We start from the raw sequence: 25013 nt of genomic DNA, 5'->3' as shown, positions 1-25013 counted from the left end.
TAGTCTTGAGATTTCATTGTGCCCTGCACAGATTCAAGGCACCCTGTGCCAGGCGCAGCAAAGCAGCCCCAAAACATAACCGAGCCTCCTCCATGTTTCACTGTAGGTATGGTGTTCTTTTCTTTGAAAGCTTCATTTTTTCGTCTGTGAACATAGAGCTGATGTGACTTGCTAAAAAGCTCCAGTTTTGACTCATCTGTCCAAAGAACATTCTCCCAGAAGGATTGTGGCTTGTCAATATGCATTTTAGCAAATTCCAGTCTGGCTTTTTTATGTTTTTCTGTCAAAAGTGGAGTCCTCCTGGGTCTTCTTCCATGGAGCCCACTTTCGCTCAAAAAGCGACGGATGGTGCGATCAGAAACTGACGTACCTTCACCTTGGAGTTCAGCTTGTATCTCTTTGGCAGTTATCCTTGGTTCTTTTTCTACCATTCGCACTATCCTTCTGTTCAATCTGGGGTTGGCTACAGTTCCATGGACCCTAAACTTCTTAATAATATTTGCAACTGTTGTCACAGGAACATCAAGCTGCTTGGAGATGGTCTTGTAGCCTTTACCTTTACCATGCTTGTCTATTATTTTCTTTCTGATCTCCTCAGACAACTCTCTCCTTTGCTTTCTCTGGTCCATGTTCAGTGTGGTTCACACAATGATACCAAACAGCACAGTGACTACTTTTCTCCATTTAAATAGGCTGAATGACTGATTACAAGATTGGAGACATGTGTGATACTAATTAAAGAAACAAATTAGTTTGAAATATCACTATAATCCAATTATTTATTATCTTTTCTAAGGGGTACCAACAAATGTGTCCAGGCCATTTTAGAATATCTTTGTAGAATAAGCAATAATTCATCTCTTTTCACAGCTTCTTTGCTTTATTCTATGACATACCAAAGGCATGCAAGTATACATGATAAAATAGCTTTTAATTTCATCACTTTTCAGGAGGAATGAAGCATTATTTCAATGAGCTGTAAGGGTACCAACAAATTTGAGCACGTCTGTATATATTCACAATTCAGCAAATGTATGTAACTTTAACTGATGAGCCACACATTGCGTTATCTAAAATTGTAAGCATATATGATTTTGTGGGCGAATTAGTTTGTCTTGTTCGTAGTGATTAGTGCAGTAGTCAATCGCAGCACACCATTGAGTGGCGTTACACGGGTTGCACCGATCTTTCAGTCCCTCTCTGCATACTCCACAGCAGTGTTCTGTTCCAGCCACCTTCTGAAGTGCACGACTTGTCACTGACTTCCGTTTTCTCAGCAAAACCTTCCGTTTTCTTTTTCATTCATCTGTTATTTTTACTTTATTTGTACACCTGACTTCTAATCCTCCATCTTGCTTCAGACCAAACCTTCTTGTCCCGCCCCTCATCCATACAATATCTTCCCGCCAAAACAAAAAAAATATATTATTTTTCTTCCTTAAAAAGACAGTCCTTAGTTTCAACCTATTACATTACGTTAATATATTAAATGACATTCCGCTTTGTAGTTTTCCATATACTTAACAAAAAACTGAAAAATTGAAAAATTTGACATTTTTCGAAATCTAACATGAAATACTGTACTGCTATTATAATTTTCAATACGGTAGACGTTTGCGATATCATTTTGTAGTTTCTTTGATTACATGATGTTAAATATCTAAATTATGTTCATATAGTTTTTTTTTTAAGTGGTCTCAATCATAACATTCTAGGTGATGCTTTTGGCCATATCTGTACATTATATTGGAGTACATAGCCTGCGGTGCGGTACAATTTTCAACAATGCTGTAGCAGAGTCAGTCACGTAGTGCAGACCGCTCATGTGTGGCCGGTTGGGGACTAGCGGTATGGCACTGCAAAACCACTGATCTTACATGTGAATTTTGTGTCTCTCTTAAGGAACTCACTCCCTATTCTTCTTTTACACTGCCGTCTCGGAAGGGGTTCCTGAGTTTTTCGCTGAGAGCAAGGTGGATGACGTGCAGATATTTTACTATGACAGTAGCCATGGGCAAGTGATTCCACGACAGGACTGGGCGAATGATTCTGCACATCCACAATACTGGGAGATCCTGACTCACAATTTCAATGTGTCCCAGCAGACCTTCAGTGAGAACGTGAGAACCCTGATGAAGCATTCCAACCAAACCAAGGGTGAGTACAAATACATCCAGCTGTGCCAATACTGGCCCTATCAAAGCGGTCTCTTATACTAACTTGCTTTCATTGTGTGTTTATTGTATTCAGTGATTTCATTAAGAAAGAAAGACACACAAGGTCTTGTTGTTTCTTCTCTGATCATTTAGTTTTCACTTTCATTTCAGTTTCAGACTCTTTCAAGTCCAGAAAAGATAGCCCAACAGCAGACCAGTATAAACTCAACCCTGATATTGATGTAATCTGATATTTTTTGATGGAAATGATATCACACTAAGATTAGCTATACTACTTAATTATTCTTATTTGTTATAATATAGTATAGGGGCAATGTTTAAGATTCAAGTTCATTTACATCCAGTCAAGGTCAGGCCAGTTAACTGCGATGACCCCTTGTGAAGTAAACCTGTATTGTACAACACTGTATACGATATTCTCTATGTTGTGCTGGTTTTGCATTGACACATAAACTGCCTGGCCACTTTATAAAGCCCTCCAGCTAACACTGTAAGGTTAGAGCAGCATTTTCCCTGATCCCAGCCTTGACGTGGCTTCTCTGCCATGCTGGCTCCATGCTCTATGTTGTGCTGGTTTTGCATTGACACATAAACTGCCTGGCCACTTTATAAAGCCCTCTAGCTAACACTGTAAGGTTAGAGCAGCATTTTCCCTGATCCCAGCCTTGACGTGGCTTCTCTTCCATGCTGGCTCCATGCTCTTTGTGCTTGGCTCCCGCAGGTACTCACACGGTCCAAATGATGTATGGATGTCAGCTGAATGAAAATGGGACAACCAGGGCCATTATGCAGCTCGGGTTTGACGGGGAGGATTTTCTCACCTTTAATAAGGAAACGTTGAACTGGACAACCACTGTACAGCATGTAGTCCCCTTCCAGGAGGAGCGACAGGCCCAGGAAGCCCAGAATCGACAGGTGAAGCTCTATTTGGAAACAACCTGCATTGAGTCATTGAAAGTGTTGCTAAAACATGGCAAAGAGACCCTGGAGAGGAAAGGTAATGGCAGTAAGAATTTTTTTATATATATACATGTTTGTATCATTCATGTGTGGTCCAGTGGTTAAAGAAGGGGGCTTGTAACCAGGAGGTCCCCGGTTCGAGTCCCACCTCAGCCACTGACTCATTGTGTGACCCTGAGCAAGTCACTTAACCTCCTTGTGCTCCGTCTTTCGGGTGAGACGTAATTGTAAGTGACTCTGCAGCTGATGCATAGTTCACACACCCTAGATTCTGTAAGTCGCTTTGGATAAAGGTGTCTGCTAAATAAACAAATAACACTGACGAAAGCATCAGCTGGAAAGTATTTTACTTGATTGAATAACACATTTGGTGATATATTCTCTATGATCATATATAGTCTTGTGTATGGTAATGTAGGATGGTGATGTTGGTATCCACCCGTGAGACTTTCTGACCTCAGGTGGGATGGAAATCAGGCAATATGTTGTAAACAGGAATAATTAAACATCATAGTATTTTTTTCATGGTTATCGAGGATTTCACAATTTCCTGTGAAAATTCCCATTTCTGAAAGAATAGTGTAAATATACATATTTTCAGTGCTTAAAAATAAATACAGCAAACGTTTGCCTTATTGACGCACTACCAGTTACACTGAATTTATGAACCTGGCAGCTGTTGCAGTTTGTTTCCGGTAAATAATTGAACACACTGCATAGAGCTGCACGATTTCTTTTAAATTTCTTCAGCGAAAAAGACACCAGCTGCATCGAAGATTGGAAATAATTCTGCTAAAGATCGCTCTGTCCAATACAAGGTCTGTTGTCTGTTGTTATTTTTATATATTTATGTTTTTATTGTGTTTGATAATTCACTTATGTTTAAAAGGTGGGCATAAAAAAGAAATATAATTTAGCATATTAGTGTTTTTCAATATTAAGGAACATTTGTTGTATAATAACTCCAGAGAATAATCTATTTTGAATGCAACAATGCAATAAAACATAGTGTGTAAGTGTTTTTAGAGCGTGAAATGCAGTAAAATACAGCCCAAATCATAACTAATATTATTTTAAAATAAACTGCTTTATCTGATACAAGAGATGTGGTACAGATGGCTTTGTCACATCAATATCAGGCTCTACTCTATATAATATTTGTAGCCACTCTGAGCTGTCATAGGGTGGACATCAGTTACATATGTGAGCAGGAGGATGATAGCATAATGCTAATATGTTGATGCTACCAAGAGTGATTCTGACCTGTTGATCTGTTGTGCATATGAAATCCAATCAGTGTAACTGGAAAATGCCAAAATAAGCAAATTAGTGGTTGTCTAATTTAATTGATGACTTTAATAGGCCACACATGCAGTTCATTTAAAATAGCAAGTGAAAAAAACCACATAGCCACAAATGGTAAAATTATGTTGTTCAGAAGTTGTTTATAAGATGCCTAATTAAAGTGGTCTAACATTTTCACATGAGTGCCTCTTGTTCCTATATCACTGATTACTGCCTGAAAATTGGAATGCTCACACCCTGAGGGTTTAATGCAGGTAGGTATATAAAGGATACACATGGCACATCTTGGCGTGATAATAAATGTGCACACTACTGTAGGCTTGCTTTCTCTTTACAGCTATTCCTGACATGGCACTGACAGAAAGGATAAATGAGAGCAGTACAGTGACAGAGGTCTCCTGCCATGTATCAGGGTTTTACCCCCCAGAGGTGGAGGTGCGCTGGGTTAGCGACGGGCAGAGGCAGCTGGAGGACTCAGTGCAGAGCGGGATGCTGCTGCCTAACCAGGACGGAACCTACCAGCTCCGGAAGACCCTAATGTTGTACCCTGAGGAGCTCCGCAGAGACAACTACTTCTGCCAGGTGGAGCACAGCAGCTTCCCCAACACCAGGATCCTGAAATGGGGTAGGAAACAGGAGGAAACGGGGGGCGTCTTTGGGTGAGGGGAAGGGGGTAAGGAGTACTGGGTTATATGTTGGTATCATAATATTAGAGATGTTAGGTTCTGTTTCATTTCATAAAAGTTACATTTTATCATTACACATGTTTAAACGTTCAACATATTTGGAAAGAATGTTGGAAACCATACACATAACCCATAACAAGACTCACTCCAATAGAGTTTAAAATACATTACTACAGTTTTAATGTGTAGAAGGCTAGTTGTGTATATGAAATATTCATAAATACTGAATACTAAACACATACATGTACATGAAGACGAACTAGATTTCACACGCATACTGGTATTGAGCAAACAATCCACATTTTTTCACTGGATTGAAAGCTAAAACTACTCTCACACCAGACGTAACGGCTTGTCAAACTAGACCGCATGACAATACTTTGGTTTCTGATTGGCCATACATTCTGTATTTTGAAATGTAGTACTTAAGTTACAATAAACTTTAATCGGGTCATTGAAAAGAATAAAATATCGACTTGCAGGCATGAACGCACACAGGAAATAAAATGAGTTAAAGACTAGGCTTAGTTTTTTAAAATGTCTTTTTTTGTATCCCAGACAAACTGCAGTAACCGCCCAACTGTTTATATTACATTTAAACAACAGGGCTTATTTAAAATGTACATATTTAATATGTAAATTAGCCATGTGTGCACTGAACGCTGTCACAGCGCGTCAGTCTGGTGTTAGCGATTAAACGCTGATTACGTGACAAAAGTTTGCAATAGATTGGCAAGTGGTACTAAATAAAATGCGTTGTCTGCCATTTCAGAATTTTTCTCGAGTACCCCAGTTTGAAAACTGCTAGAAGAAACCACATTACCAACAGATAGAGTTTAATAGTAGTAGTATTTTGTCCTCACTGGTAAATTCTTCCAGCTTCCCATCTTAACATTTTCATTCTTAGCCACCAAGTAAATATTTTGGACAGTTTTCAAAACAATTGTTGCTTTATTTTTACACGTTGGTGTTGTTGATAATATGATAAACGAGTATATCTGCTTCAGGTTAAACGATGGCCCGTGTTACACAGAACACTACAAATAAAATGTCAAATATACATTATGTATTTCGTTGGTTTTGTGGATTTGCTATGTTTTTAATTTATTTTAATACTGCACATAATTATATAGTTTAGAAAATGATACTTATCAAAACCATGCTGCAAGTGAACTGTATTACATAAGAATTTCCTTTATTCCGATTCCAGTGGTGTTTTCTCAATGCAAGATGTATTGTAGGCATATATACAGTGCCGTATAAAACCACATACACTGTATATATATATACAATTTTATCATGCTCGATACGCCTACTGGCGAAATGGTCAAGAGACAGTTGGTGCTTAACACATACGGAATAATTTTGGCCCTGAATTTTAGCATTTTTGGTCATAGAAAAGACACATTTCACATATTTTATAACGTTACCGTAGGCTACTTTTTTTCTTTTTTTAGGTAATAATGCGTTTTCGTTTCACAAATCTTCTGCAGACAGTATTTTTAAGCACAACTATAATAACCTATATTTCAACAGTCACTGCCGAAGCTTATTACTTATTCTTCCAGAAGTAATGGTCGGGTGTAACGGATAAGAGGTTATGTTTGCGTCGGGCCATGTTGGTAGCAAGCCTGATGTTGTTGTCCATGCTTTACTGTGAAAGTTTCTGCCTGTGTAACCAGGGCGGGTGTGAGCGCATTCTACTGGACTGGAGAATAAAAGCACGGGAGTTTAATTATGAAAACGCAAGTGTAAACAAATAAGTAAAAAGATTAGCCTGTCGTCAGACATGTCATGGTAATACAACATGTATTCATTTACTGCGTATCGGTATTGATTGCGTCTGGTCAGGGAAGGGGGACACACGGGCGCGTTAAGAGAATTTCAGCGGGACATTTTTTATTTCAGCGGGGCATTGGCGCAATGGCGCGAACACTGCGGATGCAAAGGTTTGAGCAGAACTCTCTGTAATCGTGAAAGCGCAGCGGCAGAAGCTGTCAGGTTGCAAAGAATAATGTGAGGCTGAAAGCTACAGCAGCACCGAGTACAGCCTCATAAAGCGGTCTGGGTTACCATGGTAACTGACACGCAACATGAAACTGGGGCGCTGATTGGCTGACTGCATTTACGTCGCTTACCACGGGATGAGAACGTTGCAGAGTCAATGAATCGATGAGGCCGAGGCGCTGATCTGATCAGCAGCAGTGACTCTATGGTTTAGCGATCCCTTCTTTTAAAGAACGATACGTTGTGTGTGTGACTTTAACAAAAGGGATTTTTTTTTATAGTACAAACAGAAACGATCGTCACTAGTGACGATTCCACATTTTTTTTGTCGTCACTTTCAGAAAACATTCGCAAATTACGAGAGTGACGAGCGACAGCGAAACCCCTGATTGAAAATAAAAACACAGTATAATCAAGTTTATTTTATATTGATATACAACAAACCCTGTACATACCAATCATGGTCAGTCTTCTCTTCTTTAATTTCTCTCATTATAATTTAGTATAACAATTATTTGTTTGTCATTGTCATTTGTTTGTAATTTGTAAAAAACAATAAACAAAGGTTTAAAACAACTATGAATACGCCATATGAAGAAACTTAGTAACACAAAATAACTTATTAGGGCCTCATTATCAAAGCTGACCAACAGTAAAGCTCTAAAACAAAAAACAAATCATCTTTTTTTTTTTCATTGAAGTTCAGTGACCAACTATAGCAAAAAACAAATTTATGTTTTTGAAAAGCGAGTAAACCGACTCAAAATTCAAAGTCTGATAATTGATAAATGAGGATTATTATCTGGTAGGACATGCTGACAGTAAATTGTCAATGCGCTATACTTTACCGATTCACTATTTAATCGCTTTTAATATTTCAACGTGTTTTGATGTCAGATACAAAATAACGAGGGAGCTATCTTGTAATTTGTGTTTCATAAAGGTGTCCCCTGTCGTGGAAATTCTAATAAAGGAAGAGAGACTGCGAGTTCCAAACACACAGGCCTTTATTTCTTAAGTTTGCAAACTGAGAACACTCTCAGCACACAGGGTGCTAGATAATCATCGAGCAGTGTTCCAACATACAGAGTTAGATCAGTTTCTTATATACCTTAAAACTGTCAGCAAGGCAGAGGGTTAGCCAATGATGATTCAGGTATTAGCATATAAGAGAAAACTTATAACTATGCATACGTGGCATAAAACTAAGCAAGCAGATAAAAAGGATGGGTGGTTTGGGTATACGTGTAAAAAGACACGTCTGGCTCATCCTTTTATCTCACAGCCGCAGCTGCAGTGTAGGCATCTTGCGGTTCCTTATCTTTAGCAAAGCATACAAGGTTATGTGAGCAAGATTATGGGAGTACAAAATGCCAGTACATTATGTCGAGTCAGTTCTATTTTCTGTAACATTTCTATTACATATCCTCTCTTTTGAGACTTTGTCTCAACCATCTTCAGAAAATGGATTCAAACACACACAATAGTACAAGTTAAAGCGAGATTTACAAAGTTTAACATGTAGTGTAATATGAACAAAGTGACGACCCAACGTATCCCGCTTGCAGATTTTCCCCACTATCTTAACTCATCAGGTCATCTGCCATTTTGTTGAAAGGGTCATCATTTGAATCATTACACTGGTCATCATTAGTAAGCAGGGGCATGTTTAAAACAGTGTCAACAATTTTAGTACATAACTTTTTCACGCAGGTTATGATAAGCAAAAACAACAACAATATCACTACATCATATATAAACCAGTGTCAGTAATGTTCAAAGTGTTCCGTACAGTATGGTTGAGCATTGCCCACCAACCATTGTCCGCATGTTTTCGATCATGTTCTGCACTCCATGTGTGCAATGTTGTTTTTGTTCTGAGTTCTGTGCGATTTTCAGCGTAGCTGTGGTTTGTAATATCTGGCTCTTTTTTATTATCTTTTAGTTCAGTTAAGAGCCACATGAGAAACACATTTAATATGCTGCCAAGAAAAATAACAGTCAGGACTCTGGGGGTCCAAAGCTGACTGTCCCAAGGCCATCCGAGCCGTCTACGTTGTTCCAGGGGGCGATACATCTCCCTTCGGGCTATAGGGCACTTTTCTGCAGTGGCTGGCGTGGACCCACGTTGATCGTTCAGCGACTTTCACCGCTGTCTGCGTTGTCAGGAGCACCTGGAACGGACCTGTCCAGCGTTGTTGATGCCAATGCTTCCGGCGGAGGTCTTTGATGATCACCCAGTCCCCCGGCAGGAGCTTGTGGAGTGCCCCCTCCTTCGGCTCGGGTAGGGCGGCTTTTACCCTGGGAAAAATAGACTTCAGAACATTGTTAAGAGAAGCACAATATTTTACCATTTCATCCTCACATCCCATTAGGGTGAGCCTATTTTGAGGAAAAGGTGTGTTCAGCATCCGCATTGGGCGTCCCGTTAATACTTCATGGGGTGCTAGCCCTGTAGTACTGTGCGTGCGTCCGCGCATGTACATCAGGGCCAATGGCAATACTGTAACCCAGGAGAGCCCTGTTTCAGCCATGAGCTTAGTTAGTTTAGTTTTTATTGTTTGGTTCGCTCTCTCCACCAAGCCTCCGCTTGCGGGGTGGTAGCTACAGTGTGTGCGTAAATCAATTTGTAGGCTTTCAGAAATGTTCTGTACCACACTGTTCACAAAATGAGAACCATTGTCAGATGTCAATTTAGATGGCAGACCCCATCGGGGTATAATCTCTCTCATCAGGCTTTTTACTACTGCCATAGCTGTGGCATGTCTGCAGGGGAATGCTTCAATCCATTTAGAAAAAGCGTCAATTATCACAAGGCAGTACTTGTAACCTTGGCAAGGTGTTAATTCAATAAAATCCATCATGACATGTTCAAGGGGCGCTCCGGCCTCGGATGAGCTGATACGGACATGGGCGTGCTGCGGCCTACATTGTTGGTCATACAAAGCACACATTTAGCACAAAATTGGTTAGCATATGTAGAAAAACCTGGAGCAAACCAAAAATTGTTAACAACATTCACCACCCCTCCCTTTGACACATGGTCTTGGCCGTGTGCCAACTTAGCTACATAAGGGAAACATGAACGGGGAAGGGCAGGCAACCCAGTGGGTCCTCACCAAATCTTATGAGTAGAATCATAAGAGCATTTGTTTTTCCACAGAGCTATCTCGGCAGGTCCCACACTGTGTTGTAAGTCAGCTACATCCTGTAAAGAAAATACAGATTCAGTTAAGGCAGGTAATGACACCATTTGGAGCACAGGGGCCTGAGTTGATGCGGCCGCTGCTTTAGCAGCAGCATCTGCAACAGCATTCCCTTGAGAGACAGGATCAGAAGCGTTAGTGTGTGCCTGGCATTTACATACAGCAGCGTTCAATAGGGGCACATCAGTAAGATTGGGTCGTGGCTTGCAGACCTGTTCTACTAAGGTGGTGCAATCGTGAGGCTCTCCATCGTGAGGCTCTCCATCGGCTTCTGTAGGAAGAAGTGTAGCAGGGTTAAGCACAGTACAGCGTTTTAGCACAACATGTGACATGGTCATTAATACATTCTGGTAATGTAATAGACGAGCTGGAGTCAGATGTGCTGTCTTGGCCTGTGAAATGAGAGCATGTACTGCATGAGGAACATGTACAGTTAGAGGGCACATTGCAACTAGGTCAGCACTAGCCAGCACAGCTTCAGTGGCAGCGGCCACCGCTCTCAAGCAACAGACTAGCCCTCGGGCTACGTTATCAAGGCGCTTAGAGTAAAAAGCCACAGGACGTTGTTTTCCCCCATGCTCTTGTGTCAGTACTGCCAACATGAATCCTCCCTTTTCACAAACAAACAGGTTAAAAGGTTTAGAGTGATCGAGTAACCCAAGACAGGGCGGAGAGGACAAGAGTTGTTTAAGTTTTTTGAGGGCAGTTAGTCCGTCAGGAGTCCAGTCAATTGTGTCTTTCATAGTCATCTTATGGCCATGTATCAAGTCAGCTAGGGGCTGAGTTACTGCAGCGTAATCTGGAATCCAAGCTCTACAGTAGCCAGCCATACCTAGCAACGTCATCATGTGTTTTTTTGTGGCAGGCTGGGGCAGTGTCAGAATTGCAGTGACACGCTCCAGGCCCAATTTCCTGCCTTCCGGTGTAATATCGTGTCCCAAGTATTTTACAGATGGTGACACGAGCTGCAGCTTTTTTTTTTTTTTTATACCTTATGGCCATTACAAGCTAGGTACTCTAAAAGAGCTCTTGTATCAGTTTCGCACGCGTGCTGAGTTTCAGAACATAAAAGCAAATCATCCACATACTCTATGAGTTTGCTTCCACCAGGGGGAATAAAACCCTCCAGATTCTGCGCCAAAGCGGCAGAAAAGACAGCTGGTGACTCGGTGAACCCTTGAGGCCGTTTCCCCATAAAGGTGAAAGCAAACCAAAACTATGAGTCCCTTGCAACGGGGATGCTAAAAAATGCATTTGCTAAATCAATAACAGTAAACCACTTTGCACTTGGGGGAACAGCTGACAAAACAGTAACTGGGTTTGGCACAATAGGGGCCCTTGCATGTATCGCGTCATTTACTAACCTGAGGTCTTGGACAAATCGCCATTCTCCCGAGGCTTTGCGGACCGGGAGAATCGGGGTGTTGCAAGGCGAGTCTGGGCAGGGCACGATTCTCCTCTAGAGACCAAAGACGCATGCACAGGAGCAATGCCTTCCTGTGCTTCCTTGCTGAGAGGATACTGGGCGCGGCTAGGCCGGTGTGTGCTTTTTGGTGTGACTGTTAGGGGCTCTGCCCCTTTCATAAGGCCAATATCATACTTATCTTTTGCCCATAGAGAATCGGGGAGGCCGATCAGCAAGGGTGAAAACGTGCCTCCCAGTGCCTCCTCAGGGGCCGCATCTCGGTTCTCTGCCCCATGGATTCCCCGTTGGCGTGACCCAAAAGAAAGGAGCGCAAACAGCGCGAGCACTGGGGGAGAATTTGAACCCGTCTTCACTTTGCCAGTCAGTCACCTGCAACACAGACTTAAGCCAGACACCAGTATCTTTCCACTCTACATCATCGGTTTTTGCTATGCTTATATGTGGCACAGAGTCAGTTGTGTGGTAAAGTAAAAACTGATCGCTATTTAGTTTAATGGCTGCAACACAAAAGCGTAAACCTATATACAAGGCGCTGCACGTAATTGTTTCGTTAGATGGAGGTTGTGCTAACCTCTCTCTCTCAAATTCATAATCTCTTGATAAAGGTGAGTACAGGGCAGTGCAATGTAAGGCATAAGGTGATATAAACCCAGTTTCATGACCCCAATGTTGTCGAGCCAATTTAAATAATTCCTCAATTTATTCACCTCCGTTTTGTATATCCCATGAATAGAACCAACTACGGGTCTCAATCATTTGGGCCATCATCAAGGGACACGAGACGGTAACTCCGCTTTGCTCACATTTAATTTCACAATTGAATTTACATAGTAGATCTCGTTCCGCTAGGTTGCAAGGGCAGCATTCTGAGAAAATAAACAGATGCATAAACGTTTTCCCTTCATATTGTACGGGTAAAGGCATCATAATTTTCTCCATCAATACTACTCCCGAGGCTCCCACTGTTTTTACTGATTCATTTGATATCATTGGGTTATGCATAGTTCTAGCATTTATGACAGACATTGCAGCACCAGTATCAATTAAGAATTCAAATGACTCACCATTCACGAAGAGATCAACGGTGGGGGCTTCTTGTGGTTTAGAAAAAGTTAGCACATACTGCTTGTTCGCTGTTTTGGTGTCAGCTGTCCCTGCCTCGTTTCATTCTGGTTTCGGTTTGTATAGTGATACTTGCGGTGGGGGAGCGCTCTGCCAGTTACTCTCGTTGGTTTGTTGTTGTTGCTGCTGCTGTCTCTGACACTCTCTAGCAAAATGTCCTTCCTGGCCACAATTATAGCAACTAGTGTCTTTATCCTGTATGTCGAAGTTTCTGTTGCCACCGCCTCCGCTTCCCCCTCCCCGACCCCTCGCCCCACGTCCGCCCCGTCTGCGTTGGTATCCGCCTCGGGTTGGTCCTTTGCCCTGATAATAAGCCAGCTGAGCTGCTTGCAATTTGACTCCTTCTTTTTCAGCTTTTGTCTTTTGATTGCTCTCTTGCTTCTGTTGTTGTCTTTCAGCGTGCTTGCAATGTTCGATAACCTGAATGAGGGGAGTCGTCTCCCATCCAATGCATGTCATCCGTACCTGTTTATTGAGGGCAGGTACGAGTCCGTTTATTATGGCTGCTTTTAAAAGACTGTTGTATTCATCGGTGCCTAGTCGGAGTCCGCTGTGTTTGCGGAAGCACGTCTCCAATCTTTGTCTATATTCCTCTAGAGACTCTTTGGAGTGCTGTGTGCAGCTTTGTATAGCATCCCAATCAGTCTTAGCAGGGTATTGCCGTTTCAATCTGTCCAGCAACTGTTCAAACTGCGGTTGATATTCTCCATCCCCTGCCGGTTTCCACGTCAGATTTTCGTCAAAAGTATCTTCGATGTCCTCCCAGCGAAGCTTTAATTTGCATCACATAATGTGCCCTATTTCAGCGGCAGAGGGTTTGTATTGACGCACAAGACGGGTCATCTGCTCGCTGAACTGAACTGCATCCTTAGTTGGGTCGGGCAAGTCTTTAGCAATGTCTTTAATCTCATCTTGTCTCCAGGTGCGCTGAATCAGGACCTCTGGCAGCCAGTCCTCATGTCCCGGTTGTCCTTTTGCCGGTCTTGGCTGTGGATTTGGGTACGCTGTCAGGGGGGCCATGATAATGGCGTTGTTCGGATTGCCTTTTGGTCCCGACCGTGTAGTGAGCGTGCTGGAAGATCCTGATGTCTCAGGGGATTCTGGCGATGACACTATGTAACACAATTTTTGTTCCTGGGTAGTAAGTGTTATTTCCTAATTGCTTATGCCTCAAAAGTATAGAAAATGGCTATTATTCCCCACAAACTTTGCTTTTGTGACCAGGACAGTGATATTTTGAAATTTACCTATTTCCAATGAGAAAACGGGCGAATTTGTGTCTTTTCGTTCACATAAAGTCAGAAAAAAACAACATATGAATCCAAATTAACATGTATTTATACTAAAGTAATAAAAAAATAACTACAAAAGATTTAGAAGTGAGTAGTTTTTTGAGATTTACGATTATACTGTAAATCACTTTCACGAATCAGCCCCCAAATGTAGTCTCCCATCATGTTCTCGTTATACTGTCCTTCACTGACAGCTCATCCAGGAGCCTCAAAGCCGTGCTGCTCCATAATGGTAACAAGTACCCGTCTCTTCCCCTGGCTCACTCGGTGCACCTCAAAGAGGATTACAACAGCATCAAGACCTTGCTGGACGCCTTGAAGTATGATGAGTACGGCTGGGACCCCCGGAAGGTGCTGATGCCACCACTGCACATCAAATTGGGCCTTATGAAACTATTTGTCAGAGCTCTAGATAAGGAGTCGGCAGCCTTCAAGTACCTTCAAAACTTCTTCCCTAAGCTGTCTGAGGCAAAGGTCAAAGCCGGTGTCTTCGTCGGACCACAGATAAAGAAGATCCTGGAGTGCAATGAATTCCCCAAGAAGCTCACTAGTAAGGAGAAAGCGGCTTGGAACAGCTTTGTCGCAGTGGTTCGGGGCTTCCTGGGCAATCACAAGGCCGAAAACTATGTGGAGCTGGTTGAGACTCTGGTGAAGAACTACGGCACAATGGGCTGTAGGATGTCCCTCAAAGTCCATATCCTTGATGCTCATCTTGATAAATTCAAGGAGAACATGGGAGCGTACTCGGAGGAGCAAGGCGAGCGCTTCCACCAGGATATACTGGACTTTGAACGCCGCTACCAAGGACAGTATAACGAGAACATGATGGGAGACTACATTTGGGGGCTGATTCGTGAAAGTGATTTACAGTATAATCGTAAATCTCGAAAAACTACTCACTTCTAAATCTTTTGTAGTCATTTTTGTATTACTTTAGTATAAATACATGTTAATTTGGATTCATATGTTGTTTTTTTCTGACTTTATGTGAACGAAAAGACACAAATTCGCCCGTTTTCTCATTGGAAATAGGTAAATTTCAAAATATCACTGTCCTGGTCACAAAAGCAAAGTTTGTGGGGAATAATAGCCATTTTCTATACTTTTGAGGCATAAGCAATTAGGAAATAACACTTACTACCCAGGAACCATAAAAAAAAAAAAAATTGTTACACGGTGTGATAAGAAGCTCAGTCCAGGGGGCGACCAAGGGGACCAAGTCCATCGGGAACCGCCTTGGAAACCTGTCGGGTTGCTTGGGGTGGATATCAGAGGCGGAGGTGCGGGCAGCGGACTCTCTGCTGTGGCCAGAGGCTGTTGATGGACCTGGACGGGCCGGTCGGGCCGAGGAGCAGGAGTAGGGGCTGTGGAAACAGAAACACAATACGGGGGGGGGGGGGGGGGCAGTCGCTTTCCTCATCGCAATCTCTATTTCTCTGTCTTTTTTTTTTTTTTTTTTCACTTCCTCAGTACTATCTTTCTGACTTGCTTTTACCATTATGCTTTTAGCCTGCAATGCTGTTTGTCTTTCTGCTTCTCGTTCCCATTTCCTATAACTATCCCAGTCTTTTTCTCTTTCTTTGTCTTCTCAAACTTTCGTCCCGGTCCAACCAGCGGGTCTGGGAGACAGACCTCCTTTTTACTATTACTTGACCCCATTGTAATCAAACCCACACGCGCACACACACACAATTATCAGATAACACTCATTCACTCACTCATTCACACGGTTATCTGTCGTCCACACTATATCACTGCCTATTTTTATTTGCACCACCTGCACAGAAAAATTACTTTTCTTAATTACCATCCAACAGTGCGCTTGGTATATTGATCAACTACACTAGTAGTATGACTTTTTTTTTTTTTTTTTTAAACTGTGCATTTAATTTTTTCAATTGTTATTTTTGGTTCAATATTTGGTATTTCATACGATGTCTTTTTAACTAGTTTCATTTGTAATTACTTATTAGTATTATTCATAGATCAGTCGAATCACTTAATTTACCTGTTTCCGGATCAGGATTTCTATGTCTATTAGACAACAAAGTTCCCAGAACTCTTTCTGCGCAGCCCGTTCCCAGAACGGGTTTTATCAGGTTCCCAGAACCTGAACCACGTGGTCTATCTTTTTTTTTGTCCTCTAGACAATAGAGTTCCCAGAACTCTTTCTGCGCAGCCCGTTCCCAGAACGGGTTTTATCAGGTTCCCAGAACCTGAACCACGTGGTCTATCTTTTTTTTGTCCTCTAGACAATAGAGTTCCCAGAACTCTTTCTGCGCAGCCCGTTCCCAGAACGGGTTTTATCAGGTTCCCAGAACCTTACCAATTGGTCTATTTTATGTATGAGGAAAACCAGTCTCACCCTTTGTCTTTGTTCGGGACGGCGTATCCGTCCACCGATGCTCCCAGCCAGGTTCAAGGCGGGTCCTTCTCCTCCGAAACTATTTCAGAGTGTGGTTCCCTGAGCCACTCCTAAGCAGCCCCCGTGCACGGTTAACCTCAAAGTCCCCGGGAACAATCGGAAAACGGAGCTAGCCATCCCATCCTCGTCGCCAAGAATTGTCGTGGAAATTCTAATAAAGGAAGAGAGACTGCGAGTTCCAAACACACAGGCCTTTATTTCTTAAGTTTGCAAACTGAGAACACTCTCAGCACACAGGGTGCTAGATAATCATCGAGCAGTGTTCCAACATACAGAGTTAGATCAGTTTCTTATATACCTTAAAACTGTCAGCAAGGCAGAGGGTTAGCCAATGATGATTCAGGTATTAGCATATAAGAGAAAACTTATAACTATGCATACGTGGCATAAAACTAAGCAAGCAGATAAAAAGGATGGGTGGTTTGGGTATACGTGTAAAAAGACACGTCTGGCTCATCCTTTTATCTCACAGCCGCAGCTGCAGTGTAGGCATCTTGCGGTTCCTTATCTTTAGCAAAGCATACAAGGTTATGTGAGCAAGATTATGGGAGTACAAAATGCCAGTACATTATGTCGAGCCAGTTCTATTTTCTGTAACATTTCTATTACACCCCTGACATCCCCTCCTGTTTGTGCTTTACACAGAGCCCCGTTTCGACAGTGATAATGGAGGGCCCAATGTGTGGCTCATTGCTGTAGTGTGTGGTGTTGGCATCCTCCTGGTTGGTTTAGTTCTAGGGGTTGTATGGATGGTCAGGAAGAAGAAAAGTGAGTATATGATGTTGCAATTCTTAACCAGATCCTGTTTGTAAGGGCCCATGTAATATTATCTACAGATAATATGAAGGTCTATTATCTTCATGTTTGAACATTCTTTTAAAACACATATTCAAATATTCTTTAATTCTGAAAGTGCAGTTTGTACCATATTTCAGTAAAGCAAAATCTATCTGTAGTAATATCTGTATCAAATAAAACAGTAGTAATGTGCCACTACTGTAGTTTGTAAATGTTAACTGATTCTTCCATGCAAAGATCCAGCCTACAGCTGATGGTAGAAGCTGACTGCCTCTTTCTCTTACAGATAACCGCAGGAACTCAGCCACAGGTAAGACTAGTCTCGTAAAGGCATGACAACAAAGGCTTTCACACCTGTTTTCTTGCCTGACACCAGCAACAGTATCGCTCTACTGAAGATCTTTTGGTAACAGTTAGCGTCTTTCATGAGATGTGGATTTTTGGTATATACAACGCTATAGATTACAGACAGCAGCTTCCCTTCTTCAAAATGCATGTGGTACACTTCACAAAAAATATACATTTTCACATCCCACAATCACATCTGCTTAATGGCAGAATAAATTGTTGAGAGTTGCATGATAGCTGAGGTCAATGTAGAAGACATTTACCGCTTCTAAGATGACTGATTTAGCCCTACAGATTCATTTCTGTATCCGTATTAGAATGAACGTCTTGTGTGTGTAATACATACACTGTATTATTTCCAGCACTGTATGTGATTACTGCATTCTTTACAGTATGCTGCTTATCTCGATGCCTGGGAGATGACAGGCAGTTCAGAGTAAACGTGCCCCATCTACAGGGCTTTGAATCTTTAATAATTGCGCTATTTGGATTTGCATTCATTTTAATTTTCAAGGGATGGAGCATGTCTTTCTTGTGCACTGATAACAGTTTTTTTTTTAAATAAATAATATTTTAAAAATGCTTCGCATGTCAGAACTGTTTAAATAATAATATTAATTAGTTTTGTGTTGTTTTTCTTTCAATAATACATTAACCGTGTTTATGTATGTGGGGTGCATTTGCACCCCTTTCCATCTTCATTGTGAGCTCAATTATTGCTGCTGACAGAGGGCTAAAGCCTGGAACAGACAGGCGCGGTGCGGCACCGCTGGCCATTTCTGCCATACTGCTCGTCCGCACCCGGACACACATGAGCGGTGTGCACTACACAACTGACTCTTCTTACAATATTGTAGAAAAATGTAATGGTACAGTACAGTAGTTGTCAGTACTGGATGCAAACATAATTTAAAAAAAAAATCTATATGAACATAATTTCAATATTTTATTTCACATCCCGCAATCAAAGAAGCTACAAAATGATATCGCAAAAGTCTACCAGAAACTACAATACTACAGTATTTCATGTTAGATTTCGAAATGTCACATTTTTCAATTTTTAGAAAACTACAAAGTGATATGTAATTCAATATGTTAACGTAATTATTTATTCTATAGGATGTGATGCAAATCTTTTGACCATAGCTGTAATGCCCCCCATATAATCTACTAAATAAAAACACTGGTTTGTTTATAAAAGTTGTTTTTCTGTCATCTATATTCAGGTGTATGAAATGAGCGATCAGCTTAGCAAAAAACATACAATACGCTGCTGACAGCAAGTAGCCAACTACTAGTGTTAGAAAATATAACCTTTTACAGCCAGTTATTTAGTAAAAATAGTGAACTACAGAAATAATAAAAAAAACAAAGTGATAACAGTATCAAATTGGCTACAAGAAGGATGCTTATCAGGGGCGATTTATAAAATACTGACTTGCCTGTCCTTGTATGAAATATGGGAGTGATCAAACACCGTAGACAACAGTTTCATTCATGATTTTTCCTGGCAAGCACGTGTTGTCAACACTTGGCTGTGATTGGTTAATCCACCGACAGGATTTGATTTGAGCGGCACCGCTCAGCGTCACCGCAGGACTAGCGGTATCGTCCCGCGCTGATCTGTCCAACACCATATTAAAGCAATGGCACTGATACAGGCGGCAAAATGCCTCGCCACACTGTGCCTGTCTGTCCCAGGCTTAATCCTACACTTTACTTAAGTGTGAAGACCTGATATAGGACTTCAGAAACACATACATCAAGTGAAGCAGACTAATGCTTCAGCTCCTGTTGTTAATTAAATACATTGATTTCTGTCTTTCAGTTTCAAAGCAACAGGAGACCAGTGAAGCCCAGGAAATGTTATATGTAAGGTGTTTCTTATATTGACATTCTTTTAGTTAATGATAGTACAGTAAATATTCTGTGAATAAATGTTGATGGGTGACTCTTGGGATTGGAGGGTTTATCTAGAAACAGCATGCTGAAGGTTTTCAGACTTCTTTATTTTCACTTTTTTTTTTTTTTCAGGTGTCCCCGCACTGAATGGATTAATCCCAGATTTGCAGTGTTGAAATATTACTATGTTCAATGTATACAAAAATATTGCAATACTGCCCTATGCTTTTCACTCTATGGGCCCTATTTGCAAAGCTATAACAAAAGATATTCAGAGTTATTGAATAAAATAGAGTTAACTACTGCATAACAAGAGTCTTCCCTACTAAGTACATCCTTAGACCATATCATTTCACATTTTTTCAAATTTGTAATCAAATATTAATTCTATATAAACAGAATGACATCACACTTGCATTGCAGTTTTATTAACGTGTGTGGTAGGGTGCCCCGCCCCTGTGTGTATTTTGTGTTTTATGTTTTGTGTGGTGTGTTATTGTTGGTGTGTATGTATTGGTGCACAGGGTATAAGGTGGGCTGTGTAGCACAAGTGTTTTAAATGATATAGTTGTATTTAGGCACAGGGATTGCACAATCACTTCACTTGCGGATAAAATGTGTATTAGTATGTGGGCACGGAGATTGCACAAATTAGTTCAAGTGAATGATTAATTAGCAATTGAATCCCAGCACAGCTGTATATATAGAGTCAGTTTTCACGCACACAGGGTTGGGTGTTCAGTGTGGAGAGAACCGGAGAGAAATTTGGGAGTAAGCTTTAAAAACAAATGATTACAATTGCTATTCTTGCTGGTTTGACACCAGCGCGATACTTGTTTTATTTAGTATTTCTCCAGTGTTTGTTTTGGCCATCGTGCCGTTTTGTGTGCAGTGTTTTGTTTTGTTAAACCTTTTGATTTATAATAAACTGGCACAACAGCGCATTTACTCACAGTACTGTTGGTATTTCCTTCCTGATCTGACATCACCACACGAGCCATTATTAATATATTAAGAATGATTGCATTATTAATATATTTCAAAATATTTTATAAATCAAATGGCAATTTCATATAAACAAAATGGTATTACACTTATATTGCATATTTGTTAGCATAAATTCTAATTGCATTTTAAATCAAATGGCAACATATTTCTATGTGATTAAAAACAAAGTATTGCAATTTATAAACAGCTCACCGTTGTGTTTATATTTTAACCATGAAATAACACAGATTTAACACCCATTTTATATTTATGAATATATATATATTTTGACAGTAAGAGCTGAAGATGCTTTCCAGCACACACTGGTTAACTGGTACAATAACTTGTCTCACTCCATATGTGTTAATAGTCCAACTATTCTAATTAGCTTTCCAATTCACATATAATTCTATATGAAAACAACCATGGTTGTTCTGGTTTTAGACCTGACCTCACCTGCCCACTGGTGCCAGGGATGCTACCCTGTCAAATGTGGTTTCAGAAGCGGGATAACGCCGCTGGAGACTCAGAGGCAGAACTGCAAAAAGAAAAAGGAAAAACAAAGAGAAGAGAGGGAACTGGACAGGAAGGAAAGTGTGGGCTAGCAGCAGTGCTGGTTGGAGGCAGAAGGGGCTCCTGTGTGTGAGGAATGTGGGGACTTTGGGCACGTCCCTCTTGAAGGAGGTCAAAGCCAGATCCCCCCTCCTTCCCAGTGCTGTGGGACAGCGACTTTGACACCAACCCATCACTCGTGAGGCCTCAGGTTGATGAATCGCCAGATAATGTGGGCAGGGGATCTTCATGCAACAAATCATCTTCTAATGCTCAATGACATCTGGGTGAATTTTAAAGTATTTTATTCAGGAAACAGTGTTTAAAACGTCTCATAAGTAGAAGTACACGAGTACCAGGATATTTCATGGAATGCTACACTTTAATTGTATTCTTATAATCAGTATTAAATTACAATTCCATTGCCTGCTGTTGTAAAATATGTGCTGTACTTTATGTTGTAGGTACATATGGTCTGATTTAAATTGTTTAATTAAAAGGGCATTATTGCTACACAAACTTCTGATAGCTTATTTTGATGTGAAAGTACCACGCAACCTGCTTTCAGTGCTGAGTAGCTTCAGAACAAACAGCATGTCTAAAAATATGTTTGGGTTGTTTCTTGCTAACTTTGTTACATTAACAGTTTTTTTCCTTCAGAAAACACAATGGTTCACACTTTGCAGAACAAGTAAATCAGGGCCAAGATGCATTTATGATTATTATCAAAATAGTTTATTACATTAAGGACAGCACAGTTTGTCCTTAATGTTTTGGTTTTTTGCATTTATTTTGTATTTGTTGTAGACTGAGCAAACGTTTAATTTCATACGGGAACATTTTAGTTATCAGAACATCCCATATGAGAGGTCTACTCAATACCAAGGAAATGTAAGCTTGCACTACTCTGTACTTGTTATGAGCAAAACTAACAAACCAAAAAGAAATCACCTTGATTTTCACCTGCTTGAATAAGGCATAACAATGAGTTTTAGCTGAAACTACTGGTGTTATTTTAATCAAATCTAGAAGGCAAAGTCTCCCCTGGAATGCAGTTGTAGGAAAAGTCTTCATGTACTTGTGATCAGGATGTGAGGGGTGTGGTGTACAAAGAGATTGCAGACAGTAATTGTCTCCCAAAATAACGTCTGTGTTTATTTTTTAAATTCCAAACAAAAAGAATCTCCCCTCTACCAAAGATGGTATCGGGGGGAACATGGCGGGCTTGCAAACCCAAACAAAAATATACAATTATCACAATCCCATGGTGCACGGAATTGTGTTCTTCAAAACTCTGGGGGAATCGCGCTGTGTGTCTGTGCTGTGCAGTGAGGGTAGTGCTCAGGTAACACCATTCACAAAGATTGGCTCCGCAAGGGGCCGTACTCGCGTAGCTGCGTCCCCTTTGTATTGCCCAACTCCTCCCTGCAATCAGCCCGGTGCCAGGGTTTCTCCACTCGCTCCCTGCCCCGTAGCTGATCGCAAGGGAGTCGTTTCGTGTACGTGCAGCTATGTGCTTCCGTCAAGATGGCCGAACTCCAGTTATCCGGGCGTTATTGTCCTTCATCGTGTGTAACCACCTTAAAGGAGCATGATCAGTGACGAGAGAGAAAGAACGCCCCAACAAGTAATAGCAAAGAGCATGAGTAGCCCAATGACAGAGCTGTTAATCTCCCTAGGAGCCATTCTTTTGCTGATGTAAATGATAGGGTGTTCTACTCCTCCACTTGATGGGACAGGACCGCCCCCAGACCAATCTGGGAGGCATCAGTCTGAAGGATGAACTCTTTACTGAAAACTGGTGAAATCAGAGCAGGAGCTTGGCAGAGTCTCTTCTCCCTGACACTGCCCTGCCCATTTAACTACTTTTGGAGCAGTCTTTTTTGTGAGATGCACCAGGGGGTTGACTGGTGGTATACTCGGGGATAAAATGGCGATAACCCCAGTAGTGATCTCACCTGAGACTTGGTTTTCGGGATCTCCACCAAAGCCTGGTACCGCAACTTGTTTTTCCACCGACAGCGAACGTCTCACCTGTGTGTTTTGGTACTCCAGGAATGGTTTATATATACGACTATACGACTCCTTAGACATGAATACATTTTTAATCCAGTCATTTGGAGACCACAAGTCGTTCACACCAGCCTTCTGGTCTGAAGATCGCCCAGATGTTTCGATCTTCCTTCATGGTACAGCAGATTGTCACCACTGTATTTTGCAGTGCAGAAAAAGCAAAACAACGTCTCCGCTGGTTTTGCAGAAAAGAGCACAGCTGTGCTTGACGAGCTCTCGATCGATTACGTACTGTCGCTCTTCAAAAATCATAAACAAAAACACCAAAAAAACCTCCATGTTGGCGCCACACAAACCTAATGTTGTGTAATGATGGCCCAAGTTCAATTGTTAGTTTAAACAGGGAGTGCACTCACTTCAGTAATGAAAGGCGTGTATGTTGACAGAGAAAGAGTGAATCTTGGTTATAAATCTCCCACCCGACCTGTGAGGACGCTGTGTAAAGGGAACAGAGAGCCCTGGACTGGATGGCCTGACAATTCATTCCCAGGGTTAGGTGGAAGTTGGCCATCTAGAAAGGGGGCGGAGCTACGGTACACCAAGTCATCGCCCCAGAAGGGAAGCGATGTGGCAACCTTGGATTGGAGGAGAAACGGTTGCACTTGTTAACCAAGAGGGCGTGACTGACGGTATATAAGAGGACGTCGCAAGGTGATCTGTTCCTTTGTTTATGGTTAAGCTGAACCAGAAGGAGTACTGTGAATTACCGTGAGTGTTTTGTTTATTTTGTAGTGTCTAAAAATCTACTTGTTTGTTATTATTAGACGGCTAACATGATCTGGAGCTGTCGCTTAAGGCCAGCACAAAATCCGGACAACACTGCACCATTGTCACTCTGGACTTGTGAATGTGTCTTTGTGTGTGTTCTACTGTGTTTATTATTTACGAACTGTGACTTATTATTTCGGGACTGCAACCCGTTCTTTTGGAACAGTGCAAAACACATTGCTGTGTATTGCCTGGGATTATTCTTTGTCCAGACCAGGATTATAAAAATAAAACCCATTTGGATCATGATCATTTGCTGTCTGTCTTCTGTTTCATAATCACATCACCACTACACCTGTGCACTGCAAACCACTTTGCCACAGTGTACAGCAAACAACCGCAGCAAGTGCAGTTTGTTAATACAGTTGTTGCGCTAACCGCAGTGTGTGTGTATGAGGCCTTACTGTACACAAAATGCATTTATGGTAATTGTATGGTAAAAGAAAATAAATATCTTGAATTAATTTTTTTAGCAGTAATATATATTCTCTAAACAACTGTGTATAATTATTTAATTTTTGTTTAGCAGCTCAAAGTGAACCGCAGATGAAAAATAAAAACCAGCACAGAATCGATCATGTCCACACTTTCCACCTGTACGCATGCGCAAATTCGATTAAATGGATTTCCACTCTGATACTTACAGTAGGTGAAGCAGCCGTCTGGCGATTGTGCCTGTGGAGAGCGCATGATCTTTGCTGTTTTCAGAAATGTTTCTGCATTTTTTAGAAGTACAAATGCTTCGGTAAACATAATTAGTAATCACAATACTCATACTTAGATGTTTTTGGTTTGATTTATTACCGCATCTGCATTTTAGTACAGCAATAGTGGCTGGTTGAATATGTTTTCGGTGTTTGAAATTGATACATTTCTTACTTGCAAAAGAAAAATGAAGGAGGTAAACACAAGTCTACAGAAAGTGCACAGTGACAGAAAGTTATGCAGAGTCCCTTTGGATCATTATTATGTTGGCTCA

At 41.2% G+C, this 25013-nt stretch overlaps 2 protein-coding genes across 3 annotated transcripts in view; one reads left to right on the top strand and one right to left on the bottom strand.

Annotated features, from left to right (window-relative positions):
* Positions 1-20608, top strand: part of LOC117418236 (class I histocompatibility antigen, F10 alpha chain-like) — a 30124-nt gene extending 9516 nt beyond the window's left edge. Inside the window, exons 2-8 of one of the 2 annotated variants that reach the window (XM_034031038.3) lie at positions 1903-2157; positions 2899-3174; positions 4780-5067; positions 17252-17374; positions 17691-17714; positions 19581-19624; positions 19787-20608. In XM_034031038.3, the coding sequence (XP_033886929.2) occupies positions 1903-2157; positions 2899-3174; positions 4780-5067; positions 17252-17374; positions 17691-17714; positions 19581-19624; positions 19787-19801 (1025 nt within the window). In that variant the 3' untranslated portion in view covers positions 19802-20608. The remainder of the gene's footprint in view (positions 1-1902; positions 2158-2898; positions 3175-4779; positions 5068-17251; positions 17375-17690; positions 17715-19580; positions 19625-19786) is intronic. The other variant, XM_034031039.3, reaches the window with a different exon arrangement.
* Positions 8125-12637, bottom strand: LOC117973465 (uncharacterized). Its single transcript, XM_034925991.2, has 2 exons — positions 10255-12637; positions 8125-9436 (listed from the first exon to the last, which is right to left on the bottom strand). The coding sequence occupies exons 1-2, from the start codon at positions 11187-11189 to the stop codon at positions 9187-9189; spliced, it is 1185 nt and encodes a 394-aa protein (XP_034781882.2). The 5' UTR covers positions 11190-12637; the 3' UTR covers positions 8125-9186.
* Positions 20609-25013: the final 4405 nt, after the last annotated feature.

The sequence above is a fragment of the Acipenser ruthenus genome, chromosome 13, assembly GCF_902713425.1.
Source record: "Acipenser ruthenus chromosome 13, fAciRut3.2 maternal haplotype, whole genome shotgun sequence".
Lineage (NCBI taxonomy): Eukaryota > Metazoa > Chordata > Actinopteri > Acipenseriformes > Acipenseridae > Acipenser > Acipenser ruthenus.
This window is presented reverse-complemented; position numbering and strand designations above follow the sequence as displayed.

What these genes read in the sequence shown, in the direction of transcription:
- LOC117973465 (XM_034925991.2), bottom strand. Translation starts at nt 11,189, where the DNA reads ATGATGACGTTGCTAGGTATGGCTGGCTACTGTAGAGCTTGGATTCCA. An exon ending in GATTCTACTCATAAGATTTG is followed by an intron (nt 9,437 to 10,254) that starts GTGAGGACCCAC and finishes TATTTTTCCCAG; the next exon opens with GGTAAAAGCCGCCCTACCCG.